The 20,767-nt window shown below is 40.5% G+C and overlaps 1 protein-coding gene across 8 annotated transcripts in view; it reads right to left on the bottom strand.

The window, feature by feature from the left end:
• Window positions 1–20,767, bottom strand: part of srgap1a (SLIT-ROBO Rho GTPase activating protein 1a) — a 77,345-nt gene that overhangs the window by 38,911 nt on the left and 17,667 nt on the right. For all 8 annotated transcript variants that reach the window (XM_072385442.1, XM_072385440.1, XM_072385441.1 and 5 more), the window contains exons 2-3: window positions 11,029–11,224; window positions 4,597–4,759 (exon numbers count right to left, since the gene is read on the bottom strand). In XM_072385442.1, coding sequence (XP_072241543.1) covers window positions 4,597–4,759; window positions 11,029–11,224 — 359 coding nt within the window. The remainder of the gene's footprint in view (window positions 1–4,596; window positions 4,760–11,028; window positions 11,225–20,767) is intronic.

The following is a 20,767-nucleotide window of genomic DNA, read 5'->3' on the forward strand; positions in this document are numbered from 1 at the left end:
CTTTAAAGCTTTGGTTTATGCGAGCCAAGTAAATTGCATATAAACTGTAAAATTCTTCTGGGAAAATTCATCAGCAACTATCATTTAAGTGGACAAAACCTTTGACTATCTGTCAAATCTAACACACATCAGCTCTTCGCCGTTGAGAAGACTGGGAAGTGATCCAGAGCTCAATGAAAAGCTTTCTCAGGGATCACATGAGCTGCAGGACTGTGTGTGTGTGTGTGTGTGTGTGTGTGAGACACATAAAGACAGACGTGGCAGCACAAGAGCATTACATTCAAGGCAAGTTTACCATGCTTTTTAAAAAGGTACATTTAAAAAAATGCTTGGAGCTCGGGGGAATGGTCTCCCCTTTTAAGCTGCTGTTACACGTCTAACTCAGGGTACCTCACATTACGAGCTGTGATGGTTGTTTACCAAATGCTGTGTTATGGAACTAATGTCGTTGATTTAATTTACAAAACTCATCCCTTTCATTTGAAAGGAATCTTAGTTGGGGGGTTTCCAATTCAGTCTAATTCATTAAAAGGCTCCTACAAATGGGTTTCCCCTTTTAAAGTTCATACCATCTGTATTCCAACCACATTAGACAGATGAAAAGCACCCGAGAGGAGGGACCAAAGCAGCCTTAAGGCAGTGGTGGGTTTCATGTTGCCGCTGACATTAATCACAGAGTAGAAATGGCGACACCATACCCTGCAGTGTATGTGGAATTCAGTGCACATCACTGTCCCGTCACTGCAACACAGACTTAGATCAAATGACATATGTACTATATATGTAATACTTGTATTTATGTCAGCAGAATAGTTTGAATTTTTGAGAAATCAAGCAGTTGATCCAGCTGTTGTCTATTCCATGCAGCATCTGTGGATATAACTGAGGTCTTTGAAGGCAGACCTTGGTGTCAAGACAGAGTGAGCAGTTTGCAAGCTCAGCATGTCCTGCAATCTGTGATGGAGGCAAATATTCACACCGCTGATGGATTACAGAAAAGTGTCTCCATTTGATCAAACTGAAGGATCAACCACTATCTGTAGTGGAAAAGGTTGGATTTCACAAATGTTGGAAAACTTTGAAGCCAAGGTAGACTTTATTTACCGTCCCGGAAACACACGGGGGAACGCTCAGTGTTCTGATGTTTCCAGGCGGGTTCGGGGCATAACTACTTTACACGAGGAAGTTAAAATTCTGTTAAAGACTTTGGAAAATATAAATTCCCATCAGCACTTGTGTTGGAACATCCAATTGGACTTATTTGAGTCAGATTAAACAAAATATTCGTCAATCTGACCACAGCTGTATGACATATTGTGCAGATGTCATCTTGAGCAAAGATCAAACACCTGATATAAGCAGCCGTTCTTCACACCAGACTGTCTGAGTTGTCAAAATAGGAAATGTACAAGTGCTGCAATTAACATTACTGACATACCAGGCCCTGAAGCGGATGAATGGAAGTAATTCTGTTATTTACACATGTGCCTTTTCTATTATACACATTATATCATACACATTTTTCCTTTTGGAAAGGTTCAAAACTTCTGCAAGCTTTGGCAACTCCAGCTCGTGGCTGCGTCCAAAGAAAGTGACTTTCATAAATAAAACAGGACGGAATAAAACAAAGAGCCAGTCGTATGAATAATGAAAACTGAAAAACTACATTTGATAAGATCTTTTCAAGCATAAAGAAAACAAGAACGAAAGAAAGGTAGGTCCATTGTCTGACTCCTACATAAAAACAGAAAAAAAAAGGAAAATGGGGTCTCGCTAAATGAAATTTCGGTTGCTGTTGACATTAAAAGTGTCCACAATGCAGCACTGAAGACATAAATATGCATGCAAAACAGCAAACAGGTCAACCAGGGAATGGTGATGAAGACACTGAGGCCACTATGGGGTTCGTTTTGTGGTTGCAACAAACAGAAAGAATCCTGAACATACAAGGAAATAAAAGCACAGGTCTTTGATGTGCTGGAAGGATGACAACAGTACAGCTGTCTCCTCAACGCTGCGAGGGGGCCGCGTAAAGTGGGGGACTTCTCTGTTGTTTGTGCCTCATTATTGAAGCTGTGCTGAGATCAAAGGCTCAGGGAAGCTTTAATTAGAGGGTGAGCTGTGACCTCCCACCAGGCTGCTGCTTGCCTACACAATGTCACCTGGATCCGCAAAGAAACTGCAAACTTTAAAGGAACAAACATTCCTTGACAGTGGATAGATATTGCACATTCCACAGCAGTGGTGATGCAGGTGGAGTAATGACAGGACACGACACTGTTTAATGAGGCAAAGCTCCTTCAGAGTAAATGAACATTTAAGGAAGTTTATCATTAGGCTTATCGAGGAATGTTGAGCAAGAGAAGGGAACAAGGCTAACCACCAGAAACGTACTCTAATTTTCACATCTGGCTTCCTTAGAAGAACCGTGAGCCTTTAAATACTCTCAAAAGGAAATGACTGCAGCAGCTTCCTGTTTGTGTGCTGGGGGTTTGGGCGAGTATTAAAACTCCTATATGACCAGTAGAGACCACAGCCATCAAGAAATGCTGAAAGTGAATGAGGGAGCATAATTTGAACTTTTTTAAACATGTGAGCAAAATGTGAAGGAGTGTGGTGCCGCGAGAAAGAACAGAGAGACTGAAAGAGAAAAAGTTCAACTGACACAAAGGCACTCCTCTAAATAAAGGATACTTTGTAATTTAGCCCTGTGGTAAGTTCCTGCAGTTTAGGAGCTCATAATCTGTAAGGGAGTTGTCATCTTTGTGGTAGTAAAGGCAGCAGACTGGTTTTGGTCATGAAGCCATGGGAGTGGGAAGGCATACTGATCTGAAGCTATGGTGCCCAAGGTTCAACTGCATTACTTCAACACATTAAACTAAACCACCGGGGCTCAAACAGGGCTTAATCACATCAAACACAGACATGAATTCCCTTTCCTTCATATCATATGACTAAATATACACCACTGTCAAATGAATGGGTTAATTGAAAATAAGAGACTGTTTACAGAGCGTGAGGGACTGGAAGATGCTGGAGACTGTGACCAACATGAAAATCTGGATTGTGTTAGTGGCAAGTTCAGCTGTTTTGCTGATCAAAGAAAAAGTTGCACGCAACCTCTTCAAGTTAAGGTCAAACATCAGCATTTTTAAGAAGAACTTTAAAAAAAAAACCAAAAGCGCTCATATAGAGACTTTTGGGATTGAAACAGACAAGGAAATGGTGAACCTTTGAGGCAGGCTGCAGTCACATAGTGCTTGCTATTGGGAATTGCATTAACTCATAAAAGTAAATTTGTGCTAAATACAATACACATGACAGCAGAGAAAAAAAGGTTGAGATTTCTCATGATTTCCTCTGCAAATTTGCTGTCACCAAATAATTAATTTGGAGTTTTACCAGACTTCTTTCCATCTGTTGAACTTATTTATTCAATAAACCCTGTTTTTTTCCTCTGTAGAATCACATCACAACAGAAATTTAAAAAGAACCATCACTCACAAAAGGAGAGCATTTTAGTTGAGGAATACAGCTGCGAGTTCAAGGCCATAATGTGGGTAAATATGTCTTGGCACTTGGTACATTTACATAACGTAGAATAAATCAAATTATTGTATTTTCTCGACCAAGTCTGGGAAAATACTTGCTTTTAGTTGTGTGTCCGCATGTTAATGATGGCTACCATCTGTTGTGCACATCGTCAGAAATAATGCTACAAATACACAAGATGATGTTTGGAGATGGCTGGTTGAGAAAGTGCAGAAGGTGCGAGCACAAGGTTAAAAAGTAAGTATATTCTCAGACCAAAGCCAGACTTTAGGCTTATATACAACACATTTAAACACACCCCGATCATTTTGTTAGGAGTCGAATTTCTTCTCCATGTCTGCGTTTAATTGGACTCAAACAGGCCCAGGTGCTCCAACATTTCTGATCCCAGACTCTGACTCAGAAGAGGATAAAAAGTAAAGCATACAGCACATACAAAATTTACCGCTCAATATGGTACAAATTCGCTGTTTGTCAATTGTTTTGGTACATGGCATAAAAGGGGAACAGGCTCCATTCTTACACAGTAAAAATATGCTCAGCCAGTAACCTGTAGTGTTAACGGGTTAACCAACAGGAAAAAGCACAGGTTTGTGCACCCATACTTTAAAGTTACGATGCAACATCAAAGATGAGTCGATCTCTAAAACTTTTCAGTGTGGGGTTAGATTTATTTAGCTTTAGGCTTGTGTTTCAGCCAATGACACAAATAACATTTCACTAAAAGACAAAAAAATAAAAAGATGAATTTAAACATGACAAAATTGTGAGAGAGTGGATTCTACAGCATGATATTGATCTGAGTCCATTTTTAGTCACAACACCCAACCTACACATCAAAAGATGAGTGAAAATCAACCACAAAAGAGAACTGTAAGCAGATGACCCGAGAATCTAAAAGCCTTTTAAAACCCACTTGCTCCACTTCCTCCCCACCACCACAAGATTAAGTGTGAATAAATAATAACTTTTACCTGCTTAGCTATTCAGAGTACCAGATACTTTGACGAAACTCTTGCAATTCACAGTGTTTTGTACCCTCACCTTCTTGAGGAGCCGTGTAGAGTCCTCACTGATCTGCATAAACCTCATGATGACATTGTTGAGGTAGATGTCACTCAGAGTTGCATGATCCTTACTCTCCCTCCTCACCTGGTTCAGCAGCAGGTACCAACAGTTGACCGGTGACAGCAGGTTCTGGTCTTTTCTGAAGGGATGACAAGAAAAAGTCAGATGTCAAGAAATACATTTAATTTAATGGCTTTGAAAATTTTACAGGAAGTCTGTGCCTGCGTCAGCCTTTTGATTGCGACAGTTCTTTCACAAGCAATATGTTCAAATATGTCATGGCCACCAGAGTCTATCATAAAGCCAAGGGAGGAGTGTGACAGGTATCCCTCGGTGTTATATACCCCACATACATCTGTGCATAAAAGGTTCTCCATACCGAACAAAGACAACAAAGTCAAGTTGCAAATGCTTTGTATCAATGACATTTTTGGTTCAGAGCTCTTGCAGTGATCTGATCCAAGACGACTTTGTGAAAGCAAAAAAAGGGTGCCACAGAATTTGAACAGACATTGGGGAATAAAGTTAGAGAAGCCATAGATGTATTTTAAGATAGGCAGAAAAAAAGAATTACGCACAACCTGTGACAGCAGAAGACAAGGATGGGAAGAGAAGTTGCAGTAAAGGAGTAAGAATAGAAAAGCGTAGAAAAAATAGAGCCTGAGAGACATTTCCTGCACTGTGTGCAGGCTGCTTCCAATCTAACTGTAGGACATTGTCCAGGCCAGAGCGAGCTGGGGCCCTGTGTAAGCACTGGCCTGCAGGCAGACTTCCTCTGGGTTAATCTATAACATTCCTCCTCCCTGCAAAAACGTAGCAAAGAATATGAATGTGCGTGCGTGCGTGCGTGTGTGTGTGTATTTTGGAGGGGTTTTAAAGCTGGGTCTTGGGTTAAGTCCTGCAGGAACCATATGGAGATTCGCCTCTGCTCCCCTTCACAAAGTTAGTTTGCATAGACAGGCAGCACTTTTCAGCACAACAGGTGAAACCTTGCACTCTGCAACTGACCCAACCCTGAACTAATCTTCAGTACTACTGACACATCTGCTGGAGTAGCAAAAAGTGTAATAAAATAACAGAGATTCCAGACAGCTAAATGTTTCCTGAGACTGCACAAAAACAGGAAGCAAACTACATCTGATAAAGGCCATACACGCAGATATGAAAAACATCCGAGAGCGTTCATTTTTCAGACACCAGGAAAACAGCATGTTAAAAAAACTTATTTGGTTAAAAGCTGAATGCTGCACCCGCGCCACATGAGTAGGTGACAGGACATGAGGAAAGGATGAGAAAGCTACAGAAATAGAAAGTGAGTGAAGTTGTCCCAGAGCTGCAGCGGTAGCTCTGCTGGACAGCATCACACACACACTGTCAAAGAGCAATTACCATAATCCTTTCTGCATTATGTATCAGGAGAGTGCAATACTTGTCTGTATCTCGACATGTGAAGACTGCACGTGAGTGCATGAGATGCAGTGTTCAGGCAGTGAAGCTGGAGATGGCACAAAAATGAATAAAACAAGCTCCTGGACCTCAGCAGTCCTTTGCTTTTTCTCAAGGATCCTCAGTCCATGTTGCCACTATTGTACAGAAATGTACTTTTCTGTGATGGGATGCTAACTGGAAAAGCTGGTAAGCAGCCTACTGGCTAGATTTTTTAAAGTAAACATGACTGATTGGTTTTAATCTTTTGCTTTAACTTATTTTTTTTGCTCAGAATAAAACAGCAGGACAACATGTACACATGGCTCATGAATTCTGTGCGTCATAAAACAAACTGAAAAGGAAAAGGAGCAGCACTCCCCCTTCCGAGTCCAGGAAGGACCCAAAATACACATCAAAATTAACTTTGGCCTGAATAGATGCTGATTTCCATACATATATAAACAGTTCTATAAGTCCTTGTGTTTTTTATAAATAAACTGGCCTAACTAAATCCAACTATCAACCAGGATTAAAAAGAGGACAGACAGAGAAAGCCAGTGGGGGACTCACAAAAGCTGCGACTGCTTAACCCCCTCTGAGAGTTGCTTACCCCACATAATGGCAGGAAAATCTCTCAATGTCATCATTTCCTCCTCAGCCAGGGCAGGAACTGGGTCAGACAGACTCACCAAAGGATAGTCAGGCCCCCAAGAGGCTCAAAGACAGGTATGAAAGAGCAAAATAATGTCAAGGATAGGCAGGGAAGAAGATGACTGAAGCAAGAGCTCCTTAGCAACCTTTCTCCTATCCATGTGTGCATGTGTGGAGGTTCCATCCATTCATGCTGTGTAAATAAATGAGTAACCGGGTCAATACATACAGCTGATGGATGCTGACAAGGAAGGATAATTACCACTTAAGTATGCAGAGTACTGAAACAGGAGCTCTTATCAAGATGTAAAGAAAAGTCCTCTAGTGACGTGCTAATAATTACATTATTGTTAAACTGCAGTGGAGGCATCTATAATGACTGACTTACAATGTGGCCTTATAGCTGTTCCAGAAGCAGTTATATTAAACTCATCCACTGAAAAAGTTTGGATTTTCAAAGCAGGCAACAATCTGTTGTCAATATGCTGAGGAAATGTTGAATTCTTAATCATCCATGTATCACCTGTCCCAACAAAGTTGAGGTTTTGATGAAATAAAGACACTTTTTTTCTTCTCACCATTGAAATAAAATGATAGGACAGTGCAGAAAGTCATGTGTGCCATTATATACACGGTGCAGCCACAACCTGTTCCACAGCTTCTTTTAATCCTAAGAGACCAAGTGACGAAGTCCTGAAACCAGAAGCTTAATTCTTGACAAAAGCATCCTATTTAAGACCATCCCACATGTGACTTCAGCAATATAAATAATTCAATGGTTCTTCAGTGACCATGTCCCTTCCTGAACAAACTTTGCATTATACAATATCTGGCTGCTTGTGTGTGCGTTGAAGAGGGAGTGGAAGAGAAAGGGGAATCTTTGCCCGCATTTGTTCATTTGTGTGTGTCTGTTGTGCAAACCGCCATTGAAACACAAATGAATGGCTTCTGAACAGGAGTTTTTCTGTGTGCTGGGCATTGTGATGTCTGTCCTGCTTGTTTGTCTTCTAAAGAAATAAAAGGGAAAACACTAGTAGCACCAAACATTTTGTCTGTAAGATTATTGGCAACTGACTAATGCATCTATAAATGTTTATAGCCTAATGCAGGCTGCTTTGACCAGCTGTGTGTTATGTAGAGTTTCCAAACTTAACTGCAGAATCAATTATTTTGCAGTTTACAAGTTTTTTTCCCACTAATGCTTTTTGAGTATCTCTCTGGTGATGGTGAGGAGAAAGAATACATATGAGGCAGATGTCCTCGTTGACTACGAAGTGCAGAATGTATTGCAGTCATAATTGTACATAAGCCATAACAAAATTAAGCTAAAGCATGTTACAGAAGGGAGTGTGTTTGTCGGTGAAGCTGTGCGTCTCTGTAGCAGTTTCCATAGCTTTCTAAAGACAAGTGGAGAACATGAATTCTGAGCATGTGACACAAAGCTGCTCATGAACAGTCTGCAGTGGCTTAAGTGTTAAGGCTGCTCAGAAGCAGTAAGAGATCATACTGACCTGTTGCATTACAAATTCTTATGTCATAGCGAACTACTATCATTTCTGCTCAGGGGTGAAAAAAATCCATATTGCTACAGTCACCATCTAGAACTTCTATGATTACAAAGAGATTTATTTCTCGGTGAGCTATTTTTAATGTGCAGCTCGACTCTTTAGAGAACCTTTTGCATTCGCATCATCCATCTTCTGCGGCAGTCTTACCACCAGTCCTTCAGATTTTACACAAGTACAGCTCAGCAAGAGCTCCCCTGAAGGCAGATCTATTCCTCTCCAGCAGTGAGTCACTGCAATACCCCACAGGTAACAGAGTCTGCGAAGTCTCGCAAACTTCATTTCACTCTTGAGATGGATTATGGACTGAACTCCTACTGAGTCCAAATGTTTTCCTTACGCTTCGACGTGTGAGAAAGATGCAGCTTTAGCCCTTTATGGAAGCATTAAAAAACAGTTTAGGAACAATTTCTTGTCCAAGAAATTTTAGGAGGGGTGTGGGACCACAGAGGGATAAGCATCGGCCTCCACCTGTGTTTTGCCTTGTAACCCAGTTGCAACTTAAACAAACACCCATAAGAGGAGGAATACAGTAGCTGTCTAAAGGCAAAGTGGGCACATTCCAAATGTTGTCCAAACAAGGGAAGCATTATACAAATCCTGCATATTAATGCGGTTTTAACAAAGAGAAAAATGTCAACTTGTCTCAACATCAGTTCTGTAAAATTCTGCCTGACTGTCAGCTACAGCAGCAGCCCCTCGTGCTAAATGCAGCTCGTCTAAATTAATTACCAGATTTAGCTGCTCATTTTAATGCTATTTTTGCATTTTGGTGCTGTACCATGACAACCTGACATATGAAAACTGGCTCGAGGCTCCAGAAAAAACACGGAAACACGTTTTCACACCACAGATAAATCTGTCCAATGAAAACAACCCCCAAGAGTATGGAGGCCTTACTGTACTCGTGTTTATGTGAACCCAAACTATGAGCCACATGATTTAAAACTCACAGGAAGGTTTTCAATGTTTTTCCAAACGCCCTATATTTACTAAAGAAACACTCCCATTGCCACTTGACAAATGTTTACCCTGTGAAAGGAGTGACCAGACTGCACATGACACAATGAAAACCACAGAGCCATACTGGATCCTCGACAGCAGTTATACACATGGACGCACGCAGCTGTTAGAGCCATCGGGGCTTCAGCAGGAGAGCTGAGGCTTTTTTGAGGCAGCAAAAACGTTTTGCTCCCTCCACAAGATTAAACAATATGCTAATGTCTGTTTTTCCGTGAGCAGCCTTCTAGAGCGCAATAAGGCCAAAAACTGCATGTTTAACGGTGTCAAGATCTATAAAAAGGCTCCGAGTGGAAATGTTGCACATTTAACAGAGGAAAGACTGAGGCAGGAAGAAAGAGCCCAGGATGATTTTATCTTGTTTTCATTTTCCTCCACAGCTAGGAAAACCGTATATCAAATTAAATTCAATGTCTTCTAGTAGCATGTCTTCTATAATTTGTTCATGGTGACAGAACCAGAGAAAACTTTGTTGTGTAGAGGTACATACCCAACCCATATATCTCGACTACTGAAAGGTGGATGTCTCAAGTGTCATAAGTTGGATATGAAACCTACAATTTTGCATTGGCACAGGTGTCAAAACAATACCCAAGCCCAGGGAAAAGCCACCAGATAACACATATATTCATATTTCCACATTTTGTCATGTCTCAGACTTACTGGTCTAAACCAAATACTCAATAATGACAAAACCAAAATAGGCATTTGGTTAATTCATTTGGTAATAAATACTGAAATGTCATATTTCCATAAAGGTTTTCACAGCCATATTCTACTTCTTGGTTTAAACACCATTTGCAGTCCTCACCACTTGCAGTATTTTTTGTTTAAAATGTCTATTTCTCCAACTATCCCATCTCTCTTTCTGCAGAGAAAAAAAATCCCACTTAATAATGTTGCCATTGCCATGTTACAGTGGCTGGAGGGTATTAATGAGATGATGAATAGTTCCTGTGGTAATTCACACATGCCATTAAAACACAAGCTTTTGGGCAAACTCCCAGCAGCCTATCATGTGGCTTTTAGTGAGGAATGGCTTCCAACCAGCCAATCTACCATAAATACCTGATAGGTTGAATGGTGCATTGATGGCTGCTTTCTGTGTCATTCACCCATCTTTACAAAGGAACTCTGGGTCTCATCCACAGTGATCACTGACTTGCTGGCTGAGGTCTACTGTGCCTAATTACTCAGTTTACTTGGAGAGCCACATCTACAAAGTTTTTCAATGATCCTAAACTTCTAGAATTTCAGAATAATGGAGGCTGTTGTTCAGTTCAGTATTTAAATGCTACAGAAACATTCATATATCCTTACCCAGATCTGCTCCTTAACACAATCCGTTCTCAAAGGTGCAAGATCATTCTTTATTGCTTTGCTTTTACTCCAGTGTACCTTCTCAGCTTTGTGGCTTAATGAGCACAGGTGTGTGGGTTTCCTACATGCACAGGAGCCCCATCATGAGAGGCAAAACAAGGGGTCTAAATGCTTATGCAAATGGAATATTTTCATTTTTTGTGATTGCAAACCAAAAAATAATGTGTCTGAGCAAGTCAGATGAAATAGCAGAATGTAACCGTTTTGTCTAGATTAATCTTTATACAAAATGTAACTACTGGCTTGCTCTTTTGTTTTTGTTGGATTTAAGGCATACATGGCTGCCTGCGGCCGGTTACTTTCTGGCCTATATTAGCAAACACCCTGAGGTCAGAGCAACATTAAGAAGACAGCGTGTCCTTACTTGTACTGCTGATGATCCTTGGTGCTGCGAGTCTTTGCCATGAAGCGTTCAGCCAGTTTCTCAAGGTTTCTGGAGTACTCCATCTCTATTTCCGCCTTCTTTCTGAAGAAGTCCTGAAGGTCCTGCAGCAGCTGGACCCTCATTTCTGTCTGCTGGTCCAGACATTTCTGCTGCTCCACCAACTGGGCCCTGATCTCTGACAAAACGAAGGAATGAAAGAAAAAAAGAAATTAGGATGAAAACTTTAGGAGAGTTAAATAAGTAGAAAGCACAGAAAGATCAGCCAAACATTGACATCGGCCGATATTCAGCTTGTTGACTGCAGGAGGCCTATTGGCAAATAGAATAACATCAATCAATTACAGTGACTGACATAAGGAATACTTTGATATGCAAAGCAAGACAAAAGTTGAGATCAGTATTATTATTTTTTTGGTTTGACAAATCATTTCCATTTGAAATGGTCACAATCATTCAACAATTGAGAGTGTGAAATCCAGCTTTACAAATCAACATACAGACATGTGGAAATGATTGATGAGCAAAAAGGACGAATGATCAGCATGAAGGGGAATTTCAACACAGGTCTTATGCACAGGAATACGACTGAACAGCCCAGTGCAGCTTATTATTTCTTAATTAATCTGCCGAATGCCTGTAGAGAGGTTGTCAAAGTTGACAAAATTGGTCTCGGGTGTTTCAGTTATAGCTAAAATAAACTGACTCCAATCACCCTGAGTTAAAGCACAAACCTGAACAGCCACACAGATGCATCTATGAAGGCCTTATCTAAAGAAGCCTTATGAGCATGCTGCATTACTATCAATGCTCTTTTCAGAGGAAACACACCAGTCAGAGTGCTCTTCATTTAAATCTCCATGCTCATCATGATAAGGCTGATCTAACAAACACACACACACTCACTTGCATAGCAGCAGCCACTCACATATTGCTTCTTCTGTGTGCTCCATCTTGCCAGGCCTTGTATAATTGATTTCTACTAAAGGAAAGTACACTCAGTCAGACGTCTTGAGCAGAGGAGACAGATTAATGAGGTGATTTAGAGCTACACAGACACCAATTGAGGCAGGTGATTCCTCATTTTAAAGGTGAGGCTAAAAGTTGCAACATGCCTTCACAAACCATTTGTACAACTCACTGCACAAAGTCTCATTAAAAGTAACTATTTTTTTTTAGTTTAAGCTGTTTATTAGTGCACTGCAATGAAATCACAGAAACGGAACAAGGATAATCGTTTCCGGACAGTTTAATGGGCACTGTGTTTTCTCCACTAACAACTATTGATGTTAAGATAATAACAACATCAATACCTAAAGATCAAATTGTTAATATTGTATGATATCAAATCCATGCTGAAGAAGAATCATAATTGCAATCTAATCTGGCTGAGGTTTACATGTGCTGATTGTTGAAGCCATAAAATAGACGTATTAGGCTCCACTCTGTTGAGAGAGCGAGATGTGGAGCACTGTCGTCCTGGAATTAATGGGACATCGCAGCTGGGTAATCTTATTACTTGTTCTTTATTAAGAAAGAGAAGGAGCTGCAGTTATACGAAGAAAATGTAAAATGTAGCAATGGTTCAAAGCCAGTTCTATAATAATAAAGGGGGGAAACATACATATTGCAGGCTCAACACATAGAAACAATAAATACCCACTTTGGGTATTTTTCAATTGTCTGGAGGACAACAACTCATTGGACTAAGCTCTCCACTGTTGACTTAATTAACATTATATATAAAACGATCCTTGAAATCTAAATCACTAGCTGATCGTTTAATTCATCCAGGTAAACTTGAAGTACTCTTAGCAGTTGTTTTCCTCACAAATGCAGGAAGTCGGATCTTACACCATGTGCTGCTCGTTTGGGAAGAAAAAAAAAAAAGCACAGCAGTGTTTGAAGAATTAAATCGTATTTCCACTTCATGAGGAAAGCTTCTCGTCTTTTAAAACTTCAAAATTACACTTTTAAACAACAAAACAATGGCAACACAATCCACCACATCCCCGAATACATGAAGTCATATAAAGTGTGCCACTTCATGGCCGATCAGATGATACAGCTCATTTATTTTATAGCACTCACTGCGACCACCCAATGACCTGCAGAATGTAGGATTATTTATTTTTTGTGATCAAATTCCCTCCAACCAGAAACCATTAGGAAACCAGAGCTAAAAGCTTGAATCTTGTCAGCCTGCTACTTAATGAATACAGCCATTAATGCTGAAGTACAGTGGACTAAAACAAAGATAATAATGTGATGAGACAATTAAAGAGCAGCAAATGCCTCTGGAAAAAAAGAGACAGAAAGATCCCTGAGAAGTCTTTCAGGAGACCATCAATATTTAGTCAATCAAGCTACTTAATGGCCAGAAGAGGGCTGAGAGGTACATGTGGACAAGTGTCTTAATGTAGTGATCAAATCTTAAAAAGCATCTGCTGCATTTATCAGCCTTAAAGGTTCAAACAATCCAAATAAATTAGAGGCAATACTAAAGAGAAGGAATGTTTATCACAGCAGTTCGATTCTCAACCACAACAAAGCAAATTATCAATGTTGACAGTGAGATTTCTAAAGAACACATTAATATAAAGAACTTCAGGCCACTGTCAAACTGTGCTAAGAAGGAGGTTCTGACTCTAAATGTAAAGTCCAGGCTTTCTGATGAATAGGTGAAGTTTGTTTCCATCTCAAGAGGGTCTGAGGATTAAAACAAAGCTACCGTGGCTTTGACGCAATGAGGAGTACTGGATCATTTGACTCAATTACACTCTCGACTGCACAAGGAAACTCATTAAATCATTCATTTTCCAAGTCAAGCATTTGCCACAGGAGCTGCAGCACAAAGTTGACATATCAGGAAATTAATGACAGAAGGTAACCACCTGTCAGAGGAAACTACAGGACGGGTGCTGTCGACAACTGAGAGGTTTCTACCACATTAAGATATATATATATATATATATATATATATATATAGATATATATATATATATGTAGTTAAATGTATATACAGAAACAAGTGAAACTGTCACAAAGAAGAATATTATGGGTTAACAATAAGTTCACAGGAACCAAACCCACATCTCCCAAGCTCAGTGTCTCTGGGGGATGAGCTCATCAAAAGCCATGTTCACTCTCTGAACTCTTTGTGGGAGACAAGTTGGAAACACAAAGGAAAATAAATGTTGATGCTGTAAAAACTGACCCCGGAAAACAGACGGAGACATGCGGATGTTTCAAAACAATCCCCTTGTCTAGTCGTTTCATGGTGGTTCCAAAAAAAGAAGCTTAACTCTCTTTTCATATTGACATTGGAAGTTTATAGAAGGGAGAAAAAGTTTTCACGGTTATCCTTCCTATTGTGAGCATAATCTAAGATCTGACAGTTACACGAGAGAGAGTGAGTCATCTAATCCCACAGGCAAATATTTGAAATGAGGGACTAAGTTACTTTTGTGCTCGAGCCTCATCAAGCTTCTCCTTTTGATCATAGCGAGGCTTGATGTAAATGCCGTGCTAAGAACGACGTCAGGTGTCTGACGGTTTCTGTCAAAGCAAACAGAACGAGCAGAGGCACAGTAGCTCTTCAATGCATTTAAAAAGCCTGAAATCCAAAGTTTTACGAAAGCTTAGTGATTATTACATACTGCATTCCTGCCATTCTGAGGTAATATTGATGGAAAACACAAGTGGAGGCCTCAATGCTGGAGGGATATGAGATTAGGGGGATCTGTAGGGGGGGTGGGCCATCAAAGCGCTCTCTGCTCCCTTTCATAGCACTAAGTTCACAGTTAAAATATCAAGTCTGTGCTTCAATTTCTCTCTCAACATCAACAAAGCAAGCAAACAATCCACAAAGCTGCATAGATTTATAGGCATATCCAACCACGTGCTGGCCGGACTGGTAGCTTGCAGAATTGATGCAAAGCCTATAAAGTTGTCAGCAACAAATCCAGCTGACTGATGGACATCCAGGCAGTGTGGCCTAGAAAGCACATGGCGCTGATATGGACAATGAGAAAGTGCTTTGCAGCCTTTGTGGCAAACAGTTTGGTCCAAAGCCCTTTTGTTTCTCAGTTGGATGTTATCCAAGTGCTCCTTTGGAGGACACATTGCATGCTTCCCATAGCCCCATTCATGGTAACAAATATATACAAAGTTGCAGTTCAGAAGAGCTTCTGATTTGCCAGATAGGCCTGTTCTATTGTCAAAGAAAGTGTGTGGTAAGCAGGACAGGTACTGAGCCACAGTGTCGATCCTCTGAGAGAGAAACTAGGCTTCAGTATAAACAACTCTGCTGCTGTCAGAGAGCCAGAGAGATGCAAATGGTTGATTTTCTCTCTTGAACCCAACAATATTCAACTTTTCTATGGATCAATCTCTCTGTATCTGTCACCTTTGCTGAATGCATTTCTCTAAACTCTCAGAGTTTCTACATTTTTCCTAGTTGATTACAGTTTCCTTCAACAACTATCTGGGACATGCTGTACCGCATCAGTCCCAGGGCTGCATTTCTACATGCAGAGTGGCTCATCAGCAGCACCTGAAATAGCAGCTGAGGCCTGGGGAGGAATGATACAGGAGGGTGCCCGGCCTCACCATCTGCTTCAGATCTAGGTTTTGGGACTCGGGGAGTTGTCTGTGCCTCTTCTGGAGGCTGGATACAAGACAGGATAAATACCATCAAAGGTAATTACGAAAAGGCCGATCAGTTTTTAAAAGAGCACAGGCTTTCAATTACCGATGGAGCGGGATCACATGCCAGAAAGAGCTCAACGTCTATGGCATGTAATCTTCTGACGTTTTGTGTGGTTTGACAACCCAACAAGGCCCTACTGCCATACTTAATTACAGTGGGGCTATCACTCATAATGGTGCTTCTCTGGGAAATGCATACCATATGACAAAAATTACACACAAAGTATCTTTATTCAAGCAACTGAATTGCTAAAAGATGTGCCGGCCTCACTGTTAATTTTGACGAAGCATGACTCATCATGGTAACCCGGGGCTGCATGGTCATGAACAGATGAAAAACGGGTATCCAGGATGGACAGATGGAAACCTGGAGTTATCAGTTTAACTTCTAATTACTGAACACGTTTGGTCTTCAGAACATGATACACTGAATTTACATTTCTGTCTGTAAAGAACATCGACGTGTTTAAAGCTGCAGTACCAAGAGGATCTTGGATTTGAAAGAATTAACGCAAACTATATAACAAGGACATGTTCAGATAAGACAGTATGAGAAAAAAGATGAAAGATGAAAGAGACACTAAATAATGGAATATGGAATTATTAAGTTGGATTCATGAGAAAGGCACTGTGTTCAACACAGTCCAAGTCACTGTAAGTTGGATGTAAACCCAGATGTAAAATTCACCACAATTATCCCGCTGAACCTATTATCCATCCACAGCTCGTCATCTGACTCTCTTTTAACTGACTTCTCCTACCACAGGGTTAATGAGAAGCAGACGGATGTGAACAATGGGCCTGCAGGGTGACTGACTCTTCATAAAACTTGCCATGGTATGCAAGGCCCTGGACCAAATAGGATCACTTGAAGGACACCTACTACGTGCACTGGAAAAGGTCTGTTCTGTTATTTTTAAGAAATAGAGGAACAGACGAAACGCATAGGGGTGGCCAACTGTTACTGAATAAATTGAAAAACTGGTATCTGGACTTTCAAATTGACACATTTTTTTTCTCATGCCAGGTTCAGTGAATAAGTTCTTTAAAAAAGATATCACCCAACCCTAAAGACAAATGCCAAGGTTGACAAAAAAAAAAAAAAAAACAAGATTAGTCACAACAAGCATGATTAAAAAATACATTTTGGTCCTGCATTTTACATTTCTCCAACATTAGAGCCTGCCAGCTCAGCAGTTCAAGGTTTGATGTGTTATTCTCTCCAGCTATCTTAATCCCTTAGTGTAGAAACTAAAAGAATTTAGAGGAAGAAGTTTCTAAATTTGACAACTTGACTCAGGCCAACAAGTCATGACCCAGAGTGTCATACACAAAGCCCTGCGCACTTTAGTCCCTGAGAAGTGAGTCACTGAGGAGTGACTAAAGCTAAAGAAGTCACAAGTATTTTTGGGATGCAGAGCTTGTGTAAAGAATCGAGTTGGCTAGTGGAGCCAGTAAAGGTTTGCAATACTGTGGTATTTTATACACTGTTAGACCTCCAACCCTGTCTGCCTTCCACCTGGAAATGACTGCTGGAATATGTTGCTGTTATGTGTTACTGTTACTGCATTATTGATATCAATGTCTCCCTCTTCTTGTCATTACATCTCCATCTGTGATAAGTAGAAAAGACAGAAAATCAACTCTTCAGATAAAATAAAGCCATCAGGAATACAGGATAACCTGAGGAATAGTCAGCTCAGCATAAAGTAGAGACTTGCCAAAAAGATCACTTCAAGCACAGCCAAATTACACACAACATATTGCCAGCTTTGCTAAAGCATTTTATCTCAAAATAATACAGAATGTGGTCCCCATTACAACATCTGACTGACATGCTGGCAGTTTCCAAAACCACAGACGGGTTTCCAATGGAAGTACTGTAGGCTACTGTGATCCAAAGAATAGCTGTTCATTCAGAATGGAAAAGAGCCTCTGCTTCTTAAAAACATTGTAAGCTGAACCAACTCTACTGGGTTTTCTTTTTTTTTTGGTGGGGGGGCGGGTTGTTTTGTTTTTGAGGAATTTTATTTCATCTTCACGTCACGCTCCTGCTCATGGTTGGGTGCAGTTTGTGCTTAAATGTTCGATTTCAGAGCAAAGTTTGGATCGTTTTTTTTACAGCTCTGTCTTAAGGAAAATTCTCTTCCCTTCCTCCTTATACAAATAAAACCTGAAACATTTTCCTGAAGCTCAACTGTATGAGAAAAATATTATTAAATATGCACAACTTGCTAACTCCCATAAACACACATGAAATGCAGTAGGAGTTGTGTTTTCACATGAGACTGTGGGGTACTGCGGCAAACCCAATGAGTTAAGGGACCTATATGTGCTTTTTATAGTCTGATACAGAAACAACTCAACCATGAAGGCTAACTGTTTGTGCTGTTCACAAAAAATCCCAGAGGTCAAAAAACACATGTTGGAGTAGAAGATCCTAACAGAGAAAAAATGACCCTTTAATCTGTGTCGGTCCCATTCAACGAGGTCATATTCTAATGGGCACTTTCAATAACTGAAATGTAATCATCGCTGCCAATTACATTCAGCTCCACTAAAAGGCAGATGAGCCAAAAGCCACAGTTGCTAAGGCAACACCCCCACAGAGGAGAGGCCTACAGCAAGCGGGAGAGAGATCAATCATGTCTGACTTTATAGTGGCCAGTGAGGACCATCATTCTGATCCAAACAAAATAAAAGAATGAGGAGCTCGGTGCTGGAGGAGGAAAGCAGATTTTAAGAGTCAGAGCTGTGTGTTCAGCTGCTGGTTAACATCGAGACGTTTTGTTTGATCTGGACACCGGTCTGGTGTGTTGGTCTGTTAGATGGACTGGCTGAGATTTGTGTGGTTGAATTTCTGCTTGTGTGTGTGTGTGTGAGAGTCATTATTTGTTGTTGTGAGTGAATGTGTTAATACATGCGTACTTAAAATAATGTCCCACCAAAAATATCCAATCCTAACGCAAGATTATGAAAAAATAATAGAAATTCAAAGTTGTTCAAACATCGCAGAAAGTAATATTTGTTTCTCTGTATTTCAAGATTATGTAAAGAATGTTACAGATGCTAAAAACACTTCTCATTTGTTGGCTGTTGCCAGTCTTAATGTCAGTGGCTGGGTTTCTACCCAGTGGCGAAGCCAATCTGAGGAACATTTTTAAATGTTCTTCAGGTTTAGCTGGCTCTGAATAAATAAACAAGTCAGAATTACTTTCTATTGTTGTGACACACGAGTTCACAAAGCTTAAACTTAACACAAAAATGTTGAGTCAATGTTCATTTCCCCTGCGAGTGAATCCACACAATGCAGCGAGTTACGATATAAAACGCTGGTATGATCAAGCCTGATGTTTGGAGAGAATCCTGTAAATCAAAGGCCCTTCTGCCACCCCCCTCCAGAGGAACACACTACAAACACTTCACATTTTTGAAGCCTACACAGATGAGCATTTGACACTTTAAAAAAATTCCATGTTCCCAAACAGAAAGATTCAAAGTAGACAAGCAACGCTACGGACTGGAAGCTGCTGCTCAACATCAAAGAGAGGAGAATCTGTGATAAATACATTCATCTCTTTCATTCTCTTGGCAAGATCTCGCCCACTTGTCTTATTCATCTTCAGAAAATACCCAGCTGCTCTGTCTGCTGCCCTGGGGGACCAAGACCACTACTTTTGGTTTTTTTAATGATATGAAGACAATCTGTTTGCTGAAAACCGATCCAGGCGAAGCTCCTCAACTTGCCTGGATTTAACCGATAACTTTGACGAACATACAACATAGACAAGTTCTAACTTTTGTTTTGTGTTTTCTCAAATGAAACATGACACTCCACCTTGCATCTGGTATGCCTTTGTGCTTTTGTTTGAGGATATTAGTGACGTGAGAGATAAAGGAGCTAAAGCTCTGGTGTCAAGGAAGCCACTCGTTCTCAATAAAGCTAACCTCAGGTGAAAGACTTGGCTGGGCATGCCTACCTGTCTTACAGCTGGGATGTTTGTTTGGGGTAACAATACTATGAAAACTATGTGGTCAGAGAGCTGAATGGTTGGTTTAGCATCAGAAAGATACACCTGCACAAGCTTTCATCTCCAGTAATATATACATGCCCTTGCAGCAAACAAAGGTAAACTACAGCATGCTAGCAGAGACTTGAGTAATACTAATTTTTAAAGATGAACCTAAAGAATGGCAAAGGAGTTGTGTGACCGAGGAGTTGCTTAAAGGTGACTGAATCAACTCCCTTTGCATGGGCCCCAAGGAGCTGTGAAGGAAAGGAAACACGCAGGTGGGGCTTCTTTCACGTGTGGTTTATTACATTGTAGGTACGGAAAGACCAGACACACAAGATAATCTCATTGGGACACGTTTTCCAAGTATGTCAGGAAAATATACAGTGACTTTGATTGTGATAAATTCAAAATCGCAAAATGCCTGCTCAAGAGAAGGGGTTTGGTTGGTGACTCATGGGGTACTGTTTAAACAAGGCAGTGCCGCCTGGCAGAGGTGGACGGACTCGTCAGGACCCACTGACTCGCAGCAACTTTGAATAGAAATTCTACATTCAAACTTAAAGAAAATAATAATCCTTTTGTTAAACCTTTAAATGAAGCACTCTATATTATGTTCATTTGAGAAAAACAGCAGCTTGATAAAGATCCAAAGTGATCTTTTAATGAGCTGCATATCGATTGACAAACTAATCTAACCGGGAATATGTCTGGTGTGCAAACATTAACGTATTAAAACATTGCATTTAATAAGTAATTGCACTCAAAGCAAATTCCCCCTGATTCTGTGAATGTTTGTCCTCATACTGTCCCTTCAGCCTGTTGGACCGGGAGAGGCGGGGAGCCTCTGTTGGCAACAGTTTTGTTGTTCTCGGCCCAGAATCTATATCGGTGGCTTTCTAAGCCTTCCGTTTATTCGTCTGTCTATTGACCTGATGCATTTGTACATCTGCCTTCCTTCATCTTATGTAAACCCCAATTTCAAAGGCCTTTTGTAA

This window comes from Leuresthes tenuis, unplaced genomic scaffold (assembly GCF_036924035.1).
Source record: "Leuresthes tenuis unplaced genomic scaffold, fLeuTen1.0.hap1 SCAF_5, whole genome shotgun sequence".
Taxonomy (NCBI): Eukaryota; Metazoa; Chordata; class Actinopteri; order Atheriniformes; family Atherinopsidae; genus Leuresthes; species Leuresthes tenuis.